The sequence below is a fragment of the Bison bison genome, unplaced genomic scaffold (assembly GCF_000754665.1).
Source record: "Bison bison bison isolate TAMUID 2011002044 unplaced genomic scaffold, Bison_UMD1.0 scf7180017864484, whole genome shotgun sequence".
Taxonomy (NCBI): domain Eukaryota; kingdom Metazoa; phylum Chordata; class Mammalia; order Artiodactyla; family Bovidae; genus Bison; species Bison bison.
The window spans coordinates 4,087,935-4,107,379 of record NW_011495044.1 but is presented as its reverse complement, the minus strand read 5'-3'; the positions used below and the strand labels follow the sequence as shown (position 1 = coordinate 4,107,379).

The window sequence follows — 19,445 nt, the reverse complement described above, 5'->3', positions numbered from 1 at the left end:
ATACTTGCCCTGTAACCTAAGACATGCCCCTCAGTCTTCTGGATTAAGTATCTTTATCTGTCAGATGGGAACATTAGTATTTGTGTTTGTAGTGAAGAATAAATGAGATAACGTAAAGGAGGAAAGCTACTTTACAAAGTGTAAAGCATGTACAAATGCAAAGGATTAGCATAACCATCTCCGTTGCTTTGCATTCTTTGAAGTGGTCTTTACATTCTCTGTTCCTGACAGCTGTATACACAGAGGTGGGAGATTTAGCGTTTGGTTGACTTGGAGGATTTGTTTATTCTCGTGCCCTTGCTTGCTTGCTTCTAACTTTCAAATCAGTGCTAAAAGACACTAAGCAGAGGGCAGAATTTAGTGTCTGTGAATCAGCAGAATCATGTAGCTAAATCAATAAAGCCAAGCTCTTACTGACACTCTTCTAATGCCCTCTGAGTTTTTTATCGAGAATTCTCCAGTTTTTAGATAGATTAATTCACCAGCACAATCTTCCATTTTTCAGTGGAGTCTATGATTAGATAATTATGAACATTTTGTGTTAACATTTTCTAAAGTAGAACAGGTTTCTTCCCATCCCCACTTTTTTTTTTACTTTTCCATTGTATTACTACACAACAGTTATTGCACAGCTGAGCTTAGGTACTTGAGAAGGGATTTCCCCATATGCACATTTCAAAGAAAAGAACCCAGAGTGAAGTCAAAGGTACCTGGGGTCTTAAAATAGTTCTTGAGGAGCTTGTGTTTGTTCATTAGTAGATGTGTGTTGAGTCCCCACTATGTCCAAGCCATGTTTTCCTTGAGGATGTGCCAGAAACAAAGATAATTAAATAAGAACAGGGGAGAAAATAGGAGCACGAAAATTTTAGGCTTAAAAAATAATGTACCTAATAATAGTAATGTGCCTGAAGAAAGTGAATACGCTAATTATAGAAATAGATTTTATTGGGTGCCAGGAATGGTTTCTTGGGGAGAAAAAAATTTAGTGATCACTGATCGGTGACTGTGTATGTTTAATTTCTTACAGTTGTACGTAGTGTGAAAGCAAGCTCCTTAGCAGTGCTAGTCCCCCCAAAACTTTAAAAAGTTGGTTTCAATCCATTAGATAGTCTCATAAAGTACTACATTCACAACATGTTCCCTTTACTCCAAGATCTTAGATGGAGGTAGAAGCAGCCAGGGCTCTTTTCAGAGCTCAAAACAGAATCTTTCTCTTGGTTGGTGGGGCCAGATAGGATGGGATGCTGCCTAGATTCCAGGTCTCCTCCACTTTTTAACATAAAAAACAAAATTCCTTTTGCAAGACAGAACAGCCACATACTCCCTGCCTATGGAAGTCTGAGGTGTCCAAGGAGACAGGTTCTAAGAATTTTAGTTTTTTTGGATTTGTCTAGAGAGAGAGCCTGCATAGCTACTGATCATTGACATTCCCAAGGATTTAAGTTAAGAGCGTACCTAATCATATCTATCTTGAATTCTTTGTTTGGAACTAGTACATTCATTCTGAATTTAAAACTTTAAAGGGCTTCAAGTTATTTTATATTTATAAAAGAAGTGGAAGAAGATTTCTCAGTGCATTTGTTTCTATGCATCTGACTCTGCACTCCGGAAACTCTAAGTAGTCTAAATTAGAGAAAGAAGCAAATTGGGTTACTTGTTACTATATGTAAGGGAGATTGGTCTTTTGGTGTGGTACTGTGTTTGAAACTGGTCAGACCAGGATAGATGACTTGTCTAGCTCTGAGCAGTGATTTTGATATGCCATATGACATTTACATGATGCTTGGTATTTTTCAAGGCCTTCTTACATGTGTTTCCCACTTGTATGCTGCAGCTGCCCTGTGAGGTGACCAGAGGCCTCAAGAAGTTAAGTGACCAGTTAGTAGCCAGAGAACAAGAACCTCCAGGTCCAATAGATTTTCTTTATGTACTTACCCTGTACTTTACTGCCCCCCACTGTTTGCAGCTGAGTATTCATAGGTGCTACTGACTGTCCTAGAGACAAGCAAGAGGGAATGATAGAAAAGAGAGTGAGGGAGCAAGGAAAGAGACACAGAGAAATAAGAGAAGGAGATAGCAGTGAGCTATCTTCTCTTCCATGAGCATCTTCTCTTCCATGTTTTCCACAGAGATTTTAGGAGCAAGTGGATTAAAATGATCTTTTAGGTAAAGGATTTGAGTCAGTGATCAAAGCTGAGATTGCTCATATCTCTGAATAGTTTGCATACACACACACACCTTAAAGCAACATAAAGTGAGAATGAACAAGCTGTGCTAAACCGAGAACAGAATTTTAGAGCTTTTGTATTTCCAGCTTCTCCATTTACTACATGTGACCTTGAGCACAAAGATACCCAACCCTTGGCTTTCTTATCTGTAAAATTGGAATGATACTGATATCTTTGGCACTGAGCTGAGTGAAGATCAACTGAAGATAATGTATGAAACAAGTATTATGTAAAACTCTAAAGCTCTTAAGTTGGTATCTTTGAAACATTCTTCAGAATCACGCTTTTCACTTCTGGGCATACATCAACTCAGGAGCCTGCTAGAGACTGGGTGAAAGGTTGTTCTTAGAGTTTCTGAGTTTCAGAAGGAATCCAGGAAGCAAAATGACTCTCTGTTTTAGAATATGATTTAGCTTAGACAACAGGCACTATGGACTTCCCTGGTGGCTCAGAAGGTAAAGAACCCACCTGCAATGCTGGAGACCTGGGTTTGATCCCTGGGTTGGGAAGATCCCCTGGGGGAGGACATGGCAACCCACTACAGTATTCTTGCCTGGAGAATCCTTATGGACAGAGGAGCCTGGCGGCTACAGTCCATGGGGTCGCAAAGAGTCGGACACGACTGAGCACACGTAGCACTATTCTTTCTCCAGCTCGTGTTAGAATTTTCTTTGAGGCTCAGAGTCTGAAAAAGCCAGTTACTCGTCATTCTTCCTTCAGAAATGTATTTACTTTCATTAGGTTGGAGTGTCAGGAGAGATTAACAGATATTTTGTGGCGCAGAGCGGGTTGGAGATTGAATGGGTGAGGAAGCCATCTAATAGTTGTGTGATCTACTGCAAGCTTTCCAATCTCTGGCCCTCAGTTTCCCCATTGTTAGGATAGCAAATCCTCTTTTTTGGTAAAGAGCTAGATAATATTTTTAGCTTGTTGGTCATACACTTTCTTTTGTAACACTTTGAACTCTACTGTTACCGCATGAAAACAACCATAGACAACATATATGAATGGGGCTGCAGTCTTCCAGTAAAAGTGAATTTACAGAAAGAGGCTGCAGGCCAAATTTGGCTTGGGGGCTGTGGTTTGTGGGCCCTTGCCTTTAAAATACCTGTTGGTCTTTTTTCTCCATCGTACAAAATACTGATAGTGTTTTGTTGCTATCATATATACCTGTGTATATAATATATATCATGTAAGTTGGACATCAGTGAAGGAATGAGGAAACAAATGTGTGAAGTAATATGTTTACATACCGTTTCTATTCCACAGAAACAGGTTTTTTTCTAATGTTCTGGTCATGCCTTCCTGTTAAGTTTCATACCATAAGTTGCTCTACCTTCCTTTTTTCCCCAGACACACTGTATTATGATCTTTCCCTTGTTTGAAAGAGTATGTTGTTGGAGAAGGCAATGGCACCCCACTGCAGTACTCTTGCCTGGAAAGTCCCATGGATGGAGGAGCCTGGTAGGCTACGGGTCCATGGGGTCGCTAAGAGTCAGACACAACTGAGCGACTTCACTTTCACTTTTTCCTTTCATGCATTGGAGAAGGAAATGGCAACCCACTCCAGTGTTCTTGCCTGGAGAATCTCAGGGACAGGGGAGCCTGGTGGGCTGCCTTCTATGGGGTCGCACAGAGTCGGACATGACTGAAGCGACTTAGCAGCAGCAGCATCAGACGGCAAACAGAAACATGTTTTTGTTTTTGAAGGAAGTGTCTCTGCTGCCAGTTTGAAAATGTATCTTTGTGACCAGATCTTTAGGAAGAGTACTGTGCAGCCAGTTCCAACCTATAGTCTTTTGGAAAGCACAGTTTCTGCTGTATGCAGTTAGAAAAGGGGCTTCAGACTTACTTAGCCATTTGGAGTTCAAGACAGACACACCCTCAAACACTGAACTTGGCGTTCAGGATTAGGGAAAGGGGTCTCCAGTAAGACAGCATTATTCATTATTACAGTAGTGGGGTACTGTATAATAACCTGTCAGTAAGTATGACCATCTGGTATCCAGTTATGTTTAGAACTTGAGTAGTAAGGTTTCTGGCACCAGGCTTAGTGCTTTCTTGCCTCGGTAGAAACCTTAGATGAGCTTAAATAAAGACAGTTGAACCCTCTTTTCTCTCTAGTCCCCCTGCCTTGTATTCATTCATTTATTGCATCCTCAAGCAGTGAAGTGTAGGCCTTCCATGCCAGACCGCCCCTTTGCCCTTTGGTGTATGTGTTCAGTATACGTTGCAGCTGCAGTGGCTTAGTGCAGTGACTGGCCCAAGGCCACTGGCTAGTCGGCAGCAGGCCAGTTCACAAAGGTCTTTTGATTTCCAGAACAGTGTTATTTTTCTTCTGAAATTGTCAATTTAGGATTGGTTTTATTGTGGAAAGCATATGCCTCCTTAATGCTTGAAATCCTTTTTAGCCCTTGTGATTGATAATGGTTTTAGGTCCATCTGTGTAAACATGAGAGCCAACTTGATGTTGGTGGAATTGTTTTGTTGCAGAAATTTCAGTTCTCAAATTTAGTTTTCACTTTTCTTTGTAGTTTGGGAGAATATCTAAAATAGCAAGCACAAGTTAGCTTTCCTCTTATTCATTCATATTAATATTCTTTCTTTATCTCTCGTCGTCTCTTCATTCCCCATTTGAAATATAGTATCCCAACAGTTTTAGCCAGTTCAAGTAAAGAAGCTTGGAACTAACTTCAGTAAATACCTGAGTAGTACTGGAACATAAAATGTGTGTGATAGAGCTACTAATTGGGCAAAAGAAAAATCATGTTATCTAATGACAAACATGATCAAAATGCAAGTCAAGAAAAGAAGTGAAGAAGTTAATGTGCTTTGAACATAGGGAGATGCTTGATACATGTTAAGTTGGAGACATATAGGAACTGTTAGGGCATTCTCAGCCTGAAATGCCTAGAGGCTGCAAGTTGGATGGTGAGGGGCATTAAGGTGAAAGATGGTACCAGTGTTTAGATTTGTTCTTCAGTCACAACTGGGCTAAGGCGTATTTGCTCACATTTAATAGTGAGAACATTATTTTTAAGTAAAAATTGACTGCCTGAAACGGGGCAGCTCTAGTATTTTAATAGGGAGCAGCATTGATCAAAGATTGGTCTTCATTTTAGGGGAGTTTCCTCTGGTCTTTTTTCCTTTAATAGTTGTTGTGATGATAGGGATTTAGGTATTGTCTCCCAACAACATTTGTTTTGTTTTAGTTACTTTAGAAAGCTATATGTGGGTTTAGACATATTACAAAGGATTTTTGTAGAGAGAATGAGGTATATGCTAAGAAATAGGCTTTAGCTCTAAAGATGCAGAGTTTTAGAGACTAGGGGATATTGTAGTAAAATCTTATGTTTCTTTGTATATGAGCTTGATTATTTTGATACATCCTGTTCCACGTCCAGCGTATCACTCAGGGAGGATTTGGTAAGAATGGTACCTGGTCAAAACCAAGAGCTTGAAAGACTTCCAAGAGAATCTCAAAGGAGGAGCACTCTGCTTTTGAGATGTTTTGAAAACTGCTTAGGTCTTCTTTCTTTAAAACTGATAAAGTAACTGGCTATTTGAATGACAGTTAGATTGTGTGCCCTTGAGTGATCTGATTGAATCATCTCATTTTCTGCATGATGTTCTCCTTATCTTCCTTGCAGTGGATGGCCAAACAGAGGTATTCCCCACCCCTTTTCTCCTCCTGTCCTGGTCACCTTTCTGAGAAGTTTCTGACTTTCAAGAGTTTTATGCTGTGGATAGTACACACCGATGTTTCCAGCCTTCTGGTCTGCCTTGTAACTTCCAGGACACGTGTGTGTGCGTGCGTGTGTGTGCGTGCGTGTGCGTGTGCGTATCCTCTTCCTTCATTTTATCTTAAATTCACTTAAGCAAGTCACGTGGATTTCTGATTGTAGTCCTACTAACACTTTAAAGGCCCAGCGAGAACCTCATATATTCTGAACTTCCTAAAATAGTGTGCCGTCCCAATAAATCTTATTTCAGAGCCAGGCTTTCTAAGAGGCCTCTTTTTTCTCAGAAAGTACATATGCAAAAGCTCTCTTTCATTCAGAAATAATTATTTATCAGACTTTGTGCTCGGTGCTGTGAGGGAATCCAGAGATGAATCATATTCACGTCCTACCCACAAGAAGCTTATAAACCAGAAGGGGATATGTGGTAAGAAATACATAAATATTGATCATACAAGGTAATGCGGTGAGGGCAGGAAGAAGTACAGATTAAGAGCTCTGAAGGTTCACGGAAGGAGTGATCACTTGTGGTGATTTAGAGACTTGTGGAGAGATGGCAGTTGATTTGAGCACTGGAGAAACAGCCTTTTCCTGGTGGACTTTGATTCTTCCCATTTTAGTTTTGGAAAGGAAACTGTGTTTAAAACCAGATAAATGAAAAGATAATGGGAGTTGAGATTTCTTATAGCAATAACCATTCAATACTTTATCTGATTCTTAAGTCTTTATTAAATAATTAAGCAGGCAGTCTTATTAGGTATTTATAAACTAATTAATGAACATGAATGATAAATCTAATATTAATTATTAATTAAATCTGGGAAATTCTGTTGTGCATTTTTCAAAAGAGGCATCTAAGCTAATGCGGCTTGGTCTTACTGTATGTAAGTAGCTTTATCTCATGATAGGAATAGCAATTTAACATGGAGTAAAAAGGATCCTGGAATATAAATCTCTTCTTACTTTTAAATCCATTCCTTTCTCATCATTCTAGAAGATGAACCTGGCATATTTTCCATGGGTTGTAGATGTTACAAATAGGCTACTTTGTAGCAAAATCAATTTAGTTGCAATTAATGTAATATTAAAATAAGTGAGAAGTTACTTTATGTTTTTTAACTTAGGTGTTTAGTGAGCAGAATTTTTTTATGATTAGGTTTTATTATTTTAATTTTAAGTTGTGCCACAGTCAGAAAATATTGAGAATTCTAGCTTATTCTCATGAAATCTGTTGCTTGAGATTTGATCTAATTTGTAAAGCCCCATGTGAAGACTGGATCTGCTTTAAGGAAAGCCTTTTGAATAAAAATATTCACCTTTTCTAGGAATTTATAGTAACAATTTATGGTCTTCCAAGAGATACTGAGAATTATCTACAAATTATTTCTGTGCAAAGATGCTAGAAAATATGCTCCAAACCATTTTTTCTTTTTCCTCATGAAAAGGTCTTCTGTCCCTGATGAGGAGAGTCCAGTACCTTTGTTTTTTGAAGTCAGGAATTTATGAAGAGGTTTCTGGATGGAAAAATCATAAAAGTTGTAACTACATCTAAAGCCGAAATGATCCTTTGTTTGTAAATTCAACTTAATGTAAAGAAGAGCAGTGAGAGCTGTCCAAAGATGGAAAAGAATGCCTAGCCAGTGCACCAGTTTCCTAGAACTGTAGAGGGAGGAGCTCATGTTTCAGTGACCTCGTAGGGTGCATTGAGGGAGCTGGGCAGAGGTTGAAGTAGAGCTGTGAGCATCTTTTAGAGGAGCTGGACCTGGGTGGTTCTTAAAGCACCCCCACCCCATTTTAAAGTTCTATGAGGCAGTAAAATGTAAAGAACATTATTATTGATTTGGATTTTTTTTGCCATTATCCATTTATGGTTTTCTAATTCAAAATGGGTCTCTCGAGTTAAAAACTTAATAACCTTTAATACGTTCGTCAGTTCCAGAAAGATTTTTTCAACGTTTGTTTTGTGCGCACCCCCACTCCAACAGTGTGTGGCTCTGAGCCAGCCAAAGATTCATTCATAATCTATTGACTGCACAGATGTTTGGGAACTGATTGCGCCAGCACATGCTTAGTTGGGGCCATTCAAGATTTAAAAGCAGACTATGCACAGATGGTTTTAAAAATGCTTCTTGAATTATGTACCTTGATAACATTTATGGGAGGAGATCAGAGGACAGTCAAAACTGGTTACCAGCTTTGTAAATCTTAAAGACCTTTGCACTCAGAGGAATCCTGCTTCTCATTAGCAAGTTGTACAGAGTATCACACTGGCAACTGTGCCTCTTCCTTCTTTGACCATAGCAGCTTACATGGCAGATTCGGTAAGATCAGGCCTTTCCTTGGATCTGTACAGTAAAAGGTTAGATTCATTTTTAAAGTTTTTTGATAATTGATTTCATTTCTGGAAAGGTTTTATTTGCCCCTTTTAAAAAGGTTAGATTCTCGCTCTCATCATTGTCATGAGTACCTCATAAGAATCTATTAACAAAAATAAATAACTACACTTCTCTAGATTACCTTGACTTCTTTGTTCTCAGAACATCTGAGATAATAGTGTATAGGTCACGTGCATATGGTGATAAGTGAAGATGTCATGGGAGCTGAGCTGAAGTGTTCTTACTTAGTTTTTTAGGACTCAGGATTTTAATCTAGTCATTTCCAACTGTGATTCAACACTCTTCACTTTATTTCCCTCCAGAAACTCCCAAGATCATATTGCTTCCTAGGACTTAGAGTTCCTGCTGATGTATAGAGCTGCTTGTGGGCCTCCAGCACCAGAAATTGGCTCCAAACCTTTTCCCATTACATCATCACCCACTAATGTCATTATACCAGAGTGAAATCTGCTTTGAAGATTGTACTCTTGTTTTCCTTCTGTTCTTTCCTCTCATCATTTCCTTTAGAAGAAAAAGGGGAAAAAAAATCAGAGATTTCTAGGACAATCCCAGGCAAACATTTAGGAGTGAATCAGACATCCTCACAGTCTAAACTTCGATTTATCAGCCTTCATCCACTCTGCTGATAGAGAGTAATCAGCCCAGCATGCATCCACATGGACCCTGGAAAGTAGCAGTTTGGTCGTGTGACACCTGGCCTTGCTGCTTTTCTTTCAGCCCGTCAGAATTAGTTCTTAATGACTTACATAGCTCTCCGCTAGCATCCTATCACTGGCATATTAAATCTTTTTGAATAATTTCCCAGAATAGAAATTCTTGGGATATCACTAAAGTTTCTTGTTCTTTGTGTCTAATTAAAGTGTTTCTTAGATTCAAGTATTTGCCAGGTAAACATTTAAGCCATCTGGAGTTTTTTACTTTCCCCCTGTAAATCTTTTCAAACATTACAGTATTATCTATGTTTATGGTGTAGATATAGGTGGTGCAGGGGTCCTTATTCATCTTCCCTCCCTCACAACAAAACAGTTGACCAAACTTTGGTCCTCTTCTCTCTGTACTGAATTTAATGCCCTATTGTTTTTCAACCATCTTAGAGCTTCCACTTGATGGTGTGCTTTGTTTGACTTTGTGCCTAACAACAGGGTTCAGGTAAGCAAAGAACTGGAAGTGATTTCAAGGACTTTGTGCCACCCACTCAGTTACTGGCCTAGGCTGTACGGATTTTGTGTCCTTTGAGGAAGATTAGTTTGAGATTAGAAAGAATAATAATCGTCAGCCCCAAAGAAATGGGACCACAGTGACTAAAACAGCAGAATAAACTTGGCTCTTAGTTTTTAAGACTCTGGGTTTACATTTATGTACAGTATTACTCACTGGGGACTCTTAATATATGTTCTGCAGGCTGTGGCATGGAGTGTGAGAAGCCACATAGAACTTGAAAAACACTGGAGAGGATGGCGTTGAAAATTACGGATAACACTAGGGCAGCCAAGTACATTTTTATTTTTTCCTTCTCTCTGAAATGAGACGTTAAAAGTCCTTGATTCACATTAGGATTTGAATTTGGGTTTCTAGCAGTTTTATGTATATATATATGTATATTTTTTTTTTCTTCTAGGAATTTTAGATTTTCTGATTTCAGCTTCTTGTTAGTCTCTGTGAGATAAGCTGGATGAAAGGGAAAACGTTCCTCATTTTTTGCCAAGACTTAAGTTGGTGTGAAAAACCTCTTCAGCACAATTGTATTATCTTCTCAGACTGAAAAACTGAAAGAATTAGTGAAAACATCCACAAGGAAAGATATAAATAGATGCAAAGCCTGACTTTCTTCTGTGTAACACGTGTCGCGTATGTGTGTGTTTTTAGCTGTCGGAATGTCCACAGAAGGAGGGTTTGGTGGTGCCAGCAGCAGCGACGCCCAGCAGAGCCTGCAGTCCTTCTGGCCTCGCGTCATGGAAGAAATCCGGAATTTAACAGTGGTAAGGAAGACTGAGAGACTTAACTAGCTTTGAGATGAATAATCAAAACTTAGGCTAAAGCATGTTTAATCTCAAGCACATTTACAAAGGTATAGTTCATTTCTGACCTGTGGGTAAGAAGATGAAGATACAATTTACTTTAGGTGAGGTAACTACATGGATTTTTTTTTTTTTAATTTTAGTGGCTTTCTTTAGGCCTGTGGATGCTTTGACTTGGAGATTGTTTAATGTGAGGCAGATCTTTTAGAGAATGCAGAAAAGCAGGTCTTCCTTTCCTCCAGAAGCTGTAGCTCATTTCTGTGGCCTGATTTAGTGGCCCTGCCAGGTTTCTAGGACCTGGTGAAAACTGTTGGGCAGTTTATTCAACAACAAATCTATTGTAAGCCAGCACTCTTTCCAGGTATTAAAAGATACACTTAGATCGGGGTTTTTTAAGAGCAGTATTATTGACACTTCGGGCCAGATAATTCCTTGTTGTGAGGGGCTCTTCTGTGCATTGTATGGTATTTAGCAGCATCTCTGGCCTTTAATCACTGTAGCCAGTGGCACTGCACTTCCAGTTCTGACAGCCAAAACTGTGGCTAGACACTGGCAAATGTTCCCTGGGGGCTGAAATCATCCTTGTTGAGGCCCACTGACAGAAGAATCAAAACCCTGGCCCTTGAGGAGCTTACAATGTAATAATTACACCCAGGTCATTTGTTCAACAAGTATTTATTAAATAGTTACTGAGTCAGGCACAGTGATGAATCTGAAGCATTAAAAGGGAGAGTATGATGTTATATCCATAATGAATAATGTTGTGTTTGGTCCCATTTCAGCGAATGGCTGAAGGAGCACTCTGTGAGATATGTCATTCCTGACCCAGAGGTTTTAGCATCCTGGCAGAGCAAATACTGGATTCTTTCCTGATGTAGAACTCATGTTGCAAGGTCCTTAACCTCTGACATACATGATCAGTTTTCATTTACTCGATGAATACTTACACACCTACTATGGCTAGGCTAGTTATTGTGAACCACACAGACAAAACTGGTGCACTCACAGAACATGTATTCTGGTGGGAGAGACAGAAACAGGTAATGAATGAGTGAAATAAACAATAACTTCTCATTGTGATAAATGTCCACTGACTTCAGGGGTCAAAAAAACCCCCTATATTCTGGGTATCCTTGTGGGTCATGTTTGTTTATAGGGGGGATTTTCAGCATTTGACCTTGGTTTGGGCTTTCTCTGAGTGGCCTGTGTTCACTGGTGGATTTCCACTGAAAAATCATTCTGCAGTCTAAAGGTGGTAGTTACCAATAGTATCTTAGATATAAAGCGGAAGGGAGGGAAAAAATGGAATTATAAAGTCAGAAGTGGGGTATTTTGTATGTTTTGAGGGGATAATGTCATGGTTAAGCTTTCAGGTTCAAGTGCTGGGATCAGCCTGGTACAAAACGAGTGCCTTCCTGAGTTCTAGTGGGACTAGGCAGTGCAGCAAGCATGTTCCAGCTTGAATGCAGAAACAAATTCAGGATCAGACAAGTGATCAGATGAACTTTAGAAGTTGAAATTCAGCACCTAGCTTTTCTGTATTTTGTTGGACTTTGAATTTTTTTTTTAAATTGTGGTAAAACAACACAACAAAATTTACCATCTTGACCATTTAAAATGTGCAGTTCAGTGGTATATTTACATTGTTGTAAAACAGATCTCCAGGACTTTTTTATCCTGTGGAATTGGAGCTTTACACTCATAAAACAACTACCCACTTTCCCCACTCTCCAGCCGTTGGTAATCACTGTTCTGCTTTGTTTCTATGAATTTGGCTGCTCTAAGTACCTCATATAAGTAAGTAGACTCAGACAGCATGTGTCTTTTTGTGTCTGGCTCATTTCACTTACTTAGCATAAGTAAGTGATTTAAGAGATAATTTAAGAGATTTCAAGGTTCGTCCATGTTGTAGCATATGACAAGATTTCTTTGTTTAGGCTGAATAATATTTCCTTGTATATGTGTGTATACCACATTTTGTTTATCTAGTCATCTGTCAGTGGGCATTTGGGTTGCTTTTGTTTCTTGCCTATAGTGAATAATGCTGCAGTGAAGAGGAATATGGGCTTTGATGTTATCCTGCTTGATTTACTTTTCAGGTTTGATTGACGTCAGAGAAGATAGTGGTGTTGACCAAATTTTTGTAGCTAGACAGCTAGTCCTGCAGAGGTTAAAAGTGGATTACTTTGAGGGATTTACTTTTAGTTCAAGTTTTATGAGTAAGGAGAAAGACCAAGGACAAAAGTCATTTTTAATCATTCTCCTGTTGATGGCTAAAATTTTCCTTCCACATACTCTCAAGAAAAGAATCTTAGAATGCTACCATAAGTGAAAGTGAAGTCATTCAGTCATGTCCGACTCTTTGTGACCTCATGGACACCAGGCTCCTCCGTCCATGGGATTTTGTAGGCAAGAGTACTGGAGTGGGTTGCCATTTCCTTCTCCAGGGAACTTCCCAACCCAGGGATCAAACCCGGGTCTCCCACATTGTAGACAGACGCTTTACTGTCTGAGCCACCAGGGAAGTCAGAATACTACCATGGTATCTCTTAAATCAGATGCTTAGAATGATGTTTGGCTTGTAATAGTGAGTGAATGAATGAAAATTGCTCAGTCGTGTCCAACTCTTTGCAACCCCGTAGACTATACAGTCCATGGAATTCTCCAGGCCAGAATACTGGAGTGGGTAGCATTTCCCTTCTCTAGGGGATCTTCCCAACCCAGGGGTCAAACCCAGGTCTCTTGCATTACAGGCGGATTCTTTACCAGCTGAGCCACAAGGGAAGCCCTGGCATGTAATAGGTGCGCAGTAAATGTTTAAATGAATCATAGACTCCTCCACTTCAGACTTAGTGTGAAGCAGCATAGTGCCAGGTTTGAGTGAGAATGCAATCCGGTAAAGTCCCTTTGCAAAACTTTTATTTTCCTCTGCCAATGGCAAATGAAGGCATCTGCTTCTCTGACTGAACCTCTGCCTGTGTGACGCGGCTGATATTTCAGTGCTTAGTGTGTGCCTTTGTAGAGCTCGAGCAGCACCTCAACCAGACTTGCTCAGATATGGCAGAGCCTCTTAGGCTGGTATCTCAAAATGTCTACCGGATTTTTTAAAAAATCTGTATGTTCAAACCATCCAAATGTAAATAAAGTTTATGAGAACACTCATAAGGTGTTGTGGTCTCTCTAAGCCTGTGACAGAGGTGTTCCAAAAATAAGTAATTCGGGTTTGCTAGTCCGTGGGGTTGCAAAGAGTTGGACACAACTGAGCGACTAAACACAGGTGATACAGTTCATTATATATTGGCGACTTTGGCCCCAGTTATCTCGGTCTCTGTTCGGCAAAAGCAATTTGTCTTTCATCTCAGCTTGGCCATCTTGCTCTCCTCATTCTTCAAAGCTCTGCATTGTCCATAACCTCAGGTGGTGCTCACCTGAAACTGAGTTGATTAAAAATCATACCAAAATGATTATATACCAGGATGATTGTGTTAAATGCTGTATTCCTGCTTAGCAGACCTCTGGGAGCAATAATTAATAGACTTCTTGGCATTAAATTTTAGTCTCTAGACCTCTTTGAAAGTGGGGAAAAAAGAGCTAACTTTTGTCCTTTGTGGGGCAGGTGGGGAGGTAGTAATGCTGAATCTTAAAGAAAAATCTAATCCTCCTTCAAACTCCCTCCCTACACCCCATTTAGCCTTCAGGTTAGCCCTAATTTAATGCTTTGGTCACTTTCTTTTAATTGCCTGTTACATCTTTTCATTCTTCAGTGTCTCTAGATTGGAAGATGACATTTCCACCATTACAATCAAATCAGATAACCATTTAAACGAGAACTTGGAGGTGAAGTTTGGTGGACTGCTAAAAAATAGTTGCTGTGCTGTTTGAGCCCTTCCTGTAGAACAGTGCTTCACAGACTTTATTGTCTATATGTGAACCACATGAGGGTCATGTTGAAATACAGATTTTGATTTAGCAGGTTTGGAGAGGAACCTTAGATTCTGCACTTCATTCATGTTCCCAGATGATGCCATTGTGGGTCTAGGGACCTCACTTTGAGCGGCAAGGCTTTAAAGCAGTGGTCCTTAACCCTCACTGTGGATTATAGTCACCAGGGTAGTTTTCAAAAAATGTGATGCCAGGACTCCACTCCCTAGAGTTCCTGATTCAGTTAGTCTGAGGTAGAGCCCAGACATCTTGTGTTTCAGAAGCTCCCCAAGGTGATCCTAACATGCTGTCCATGTTGAGAATCACTGCTTTTGAGAAGGTAGAATCTTGATTTTGCAGAGTGAGTGCCTGACTAGGTAGGCCTGCAAAAGATTCCTCATCATTATTTGAAACTCCAGATGTTGTTTAGTTCAGCCTGAGACCTATTGACTGTAATTTGGCTTTAAACTCTCATTGAGTGAATTCAGACTTCTTGAAGTTCAGCAGTTTCAGATGGCAGCATTTTTAAACATACTTCTTTGGTTGTGGTCAGGAGCACAAAGATGTTCTGAGAGAGAATCCGCTCTCCAACCTTTCTGATGTCACTCCTAAGAGTAAAGTGTGTCAGTTGTTATTCCACTTGGATTCGCATCAGGATAAGAAGTTAAATGTTACTCATGTCAGTTGCATGGTTGCCAATGACAAGGGAGCATTGAATTGAAAGCCAGTTTACCGATTGTGAAGGGGCGCCTCTCTCCAATAAGCTGGTCATAAAGCCTTACATGTGACTGGAAAGCTGGGCTGAGATTATAGAAAGCTGGGCTATTGTCAGTGATGATGAGCCCCACATGCACATCTGAAGATCTTTTAAGATCTCAAGGTTTAAAGATCATGAGAAAATTTCTCACAAAAGAAAAGATGTATGGGACTTAGAACAGAGTTTTTTGTAAGTTTCTTCCTCTCTTCAAGGTGGAACTATATCTTGACTTTTCCTTGTTGTTGTTTTTTTTTAATTGTAGTCTCATAAAAATTCTGAAAGTAATATTTTATTCTTTCAAGTTGGGGAAGGAGATCTTTTTATCAGCTCTGGGCTTTAGTTAAGTAATCTTAGAACAGTGTTGTGGGAATTATATTAAATGACGAAGCCAAATGAGAACACACTTGTAAGAGACCTAAATCTTGTGGTCATAATCTTGTGCTGTGTGTATCATCCTGGGAGGCCTTCCAAAGAAACTTATCATCCCTAGCGTTTTCTTTGGCATTTCTGTTTAGCATCATTTTGTGTGATACACCACACAAGAAGGAGGACCAGTGATTGATTTCTGTAGTTAAATGTTTTTTTGTTTTTAAATCCCTTTAGGGTCTGGCCCCAATCCAGTATTCCCTTTCCTGCTGCTCCCCTCTGTACTGAGGTCATACATCTAAAACTTAAATAGGCCAGTTTTTTTTGTCTCTGTGCTTCTGTGTGTGCTGTGTCCTTTGAATAACATTCACTTACTTTTCCAGCAAGCAGATTTGAAGGATCCCAAGACACAATTCAGATGTCAGCCCCTCTTCGGAACATTTGCCAACTCCTCTTGCTCACTCCAACACCTCCCCGCTACCCACCACTTGCAGTTGGTCATTTCTTTCTTTTCCCTGTGGGATTTTACACCCCCATTCTAGTATAGCTTAGGGGATTATAATATTTCATAAGTGATAGTCTCTAAACTATTTGGCTGTTCAAAGAAAGTGAAGTCGCTCAGTTGTGTCTGACTCTTTGCGACCCCATGGACTGTAGCCTACCAGGATCCTCCGTCCATGGGATTTTCCAGACAAGAATACTGGAATGGGTTGCCATTTCCTTCTCCAGGGGATCTTCCCAACCCAGGGATTGAACCCAGGTCTCCTGCATTGCGTGCAGACGCTTTACCATCTGAGCCACCAGGGAAGCCCAGCTGTTCAAAGAAAAGTGTATTTGCGTCTTGCACATAGTAGTAGGCATCATACATTTGCTATCAGTTGAGTTGCATGAAGGAACAAATGAAAGAGGAGAAAAAATTAGAATGTGTCGTGCTATCTCCTTTTGGTGAAATTTTAGTAAACTGGACTTCTAAGCCTCTACCACTCCAGAGTTAGATTTTTAGAGGCTTCGTGGAAAATGCTGATACTTAATTTGGAAAAGACAAAAAATTGATGTTGGGGTTTTATAGAGGTCAGTGATAGCCAAGCAGCTTGTTGAATTTGGGTGGAGAAATTAGATGTCTTGGGATTTCCCTGGCGGTCCAGTGGTTAGAACGCCGTGCTTCCGCTGCAGGGGGTAGTGGGTTCCACCCTTGGTTGGGGAACTAAGATTCTGCATGCCACAAGGTGTGGCCAAAAAAAATCAGATGTCTTGGTGTATATTTTATCTTAATAGTTCCTGTTCTTCTGTATTCATAAAATAGATTCTGGGAAGGCTGATGATGTTTTTCCAAAATGCTTCACTGCCTTCTTTGACGTATAGTTGATTTTTTTATTGGTCTTGGAAAAGAAAGTTCACTAATGCATGTTAATTACACCAAATCTCAAATAAGAGCTGCTTCCTCCATAATGTGATGATGTAACTTCCCAGGTGAGGGTATTGGATTTGGTGAATCACATTTCAGACCACTTATAGTATCAATCATTTGACACCTAGTGCCAGTAGGGATTTTGCTGATTTTAGCTAATCTCTGCCTTTTCAGTTTTCTCTTCTTTGCAGCTTTGAAACCCAAAATTGATTTTTATTTCTAGAATTGCATCCATCATTGGCTGTGTATTTAAATACCAGTAGTATCAAAATAAAATGAAAAAGCACTTAAATCAGAAGTAATTGAGTAATGCTGATCAAAAACTCCTTTCCTAAATCCTTTCCACAGTAAAATTAAGTGGTTTCTTCCCAACTTAGTCTTGTTTGTTAAAAAATTGACAGGACTACTCCTAAACAGCAGCTGATAAATTCACGCTTACCCTTTTTCCAAACTCTTCTACTCCTACCCGCACCCCCAGCAGATTTTGAAGACAGGGCCTTTGATGCTGTGATGGGTAAGGAGCTCCTCCTCGGCTTCTGGTGTCATGTTAGTGCAAAGGTCAGAAATAGCCAGTGTCACATTGGCTGAAGAGAGCGGTCACTGTGGTCAGGTATTGCTGGCGCTTGCTCTTGTAGTCCTTGATTAGAAGGAAATACTGGCAACTTGGAGAAAAACCCCTAAGGCCAGAAATCTCATTTTAATCTGCATATTGCAGACTGGTAAACTTTCTTAGGGGGAAAAATGCATTCATAATGCATCTCTCTATTGTTCTGGCAAAGAACCTGGTATTGTTTGGGGTTACTTTTCATGAGGGCCCTGTTAGAAGGCATCATAAGTTTATCCTGAAACCCTTTGTTGGAAGCTCTGCATTGGTTAAGAAGTATTTTGCTCTAGAGCTTGTGTTTTCTTAATTTTATTTGTAATTTCTCTCCTGCCATATTTTCTAAAAGGAGGGACTAAATCAACCAGGGGGTTTCATGCTGCCTGTCACATCCTATTAATTATTCCTACCATTTATGCACCTCTTGTTACTCATTTCAGAAAGATTTCCGAGTACAGGAACTCCCACTGGCTCGTATTAAGAAGATTATGAAACTGGATGAAGATGTGAAGGTGAATTCACATTCATTTTTATTATTCATGTTGAAAGTAAAACAATGGGAAGATTATTGCTTATTTCTCTAGAGCTCAAAGTTTAATTAAACAAAAATAAAAGTATTATTGTCTGTTGGTTTTGTATTTGGTTCCGAGCTGAAATTGAACAGTTTTAATTATTGTATGGTACTTTTCTAAAAATTGGGAATATCCTGTTTGCTAGCTGTTGAAATCCAAGCTACTGAGTATTTGTTTTTTGAATTGCCTGATTCTTTCCACTGTGTAGCATAAACATGTATCATCATGTCAGCAGAACAGTGACGTCTTCCTGGCATCTTATTGCAGTCTCTAGTTAGTTGATCTGAGTTCTAAGAAATGTCTGATAATGATATTGCACTTGTTCTAACTTTTCAGTCTGTGAGTTGTTTTACAGTTTATGCTTGTGAGAGGATTTACTTTGGTTGACCATTTTTGTATTCCTAGGAGTCCACCTCCTATTAACAGTTCTCTCAGGAAGAGAGCAACTCTCTCCACTCTGAATTAATAGTTTCCTGTATTTGTATAGAAAGCTAACAGTTTATAGCAGTTTTCCTTTTTATTAGCTTACTTCCTCATAGTAACCATGTGAGAGTTCACAGGATAAGAGTTACTAGTTTCTCCATCCTGTAGATATGCGAATAGACACAAAGAGGTTAAAAGTGACTCACCTAGAGTTGGAGAACCAAGATCCCAATTCTCACCTCCTGCTTCCTTAACTCTGACCACACAGACAGATCACCACAGACCACCTCACAAAGGCTGCACAGGGTCCAGAGCTTTGTTTGACCAAGAGTTTGAACTTTGAATTCAGATTCGGCAAGGCAGCTTCCAGTACTTGAGGACTTACTATGTGCCAGGCACTTTTACATACATTATCTCATTTGATTCCCACAGCAACCCTGGCAAGTTGTTACCTCTTTTTCACTATGTAAAAAGTGAAGCCGAGAAGGGTGAGAAGCTGGAGGTTTTCCCTAAATCCACTGGCACTCATTATCTTTCCCCCACGTTGTCTCCCTTTGGATTAGAGCCTACATCCTTCCACTTACTGGCTCTGTGTCTATAGGCAAGTCACTTCACTTCTCCTAAATCCTAGTTTCTCTGAAAGGCTTTTATGAGAGCAAGAAAGTCCATGGAAGGTGCTAGATAAATAACCTTTCTCCCTCTTCCCTTCTTCTGTGTGCTACCTGCTTTGTCCCTGCTTTGTCATGGGTTTATTTTACCTTGGAATCTCTTGAGGCGACCCCCTTCTTGTTCTCTAGTCCTTGACCCATAGCCCATTGGCAGGACATGAGATAAGGGACAAACTGACTGGTTTGAATGACTTGCTGGTGATTGACAGGGAGGGCCTACGTCTGTTGCAGATGATCAGTGCAGAAGCCCCTGTGTTGTTTGCCAAGGCAGCCCAGATTTTTATCACAGAGTTGACTCTTCGAGCCTGGATCCACACAGAGGATAACAAGCGCCGGACTCTTCAGGT

General features: G+C 39.9%; 1 protein-coding gene across 11 annotated transcripts in view; it reads left to right on the top strand.

The window, feature by feature from the left end:
• NFYC (nuclear transcription factor Y, gamma) overlaps positions 1-19,445 on the top strand; it is a 64,937-nt gene that overhangs the window by 25,953 nt on the left and 19,539 nt on the right. For all 11 annotated transcript variants that reach the window (XM_010862703.1, XM_010862697.1, XM_010862695.1 and 8 more), the window contains 3 exons: positions 10,231-10,343; positions 17,876-17,947; positions 19,330-19,443. In XM_010862703.1, the coding sequence (XP_010861005.1) occupies positions 10,239-10,343; positions 17,876-17,947; positions 19,330-19,443 (291 nt within the window). In that variant the 5' untranslated portion in view covers positions 10,231-10,238. The remainder of the gene's footprint in view (positions 1-10,230; positions 10,344-17,875; positions 17,948-19,329; positions 19,444-19,445) is intronic.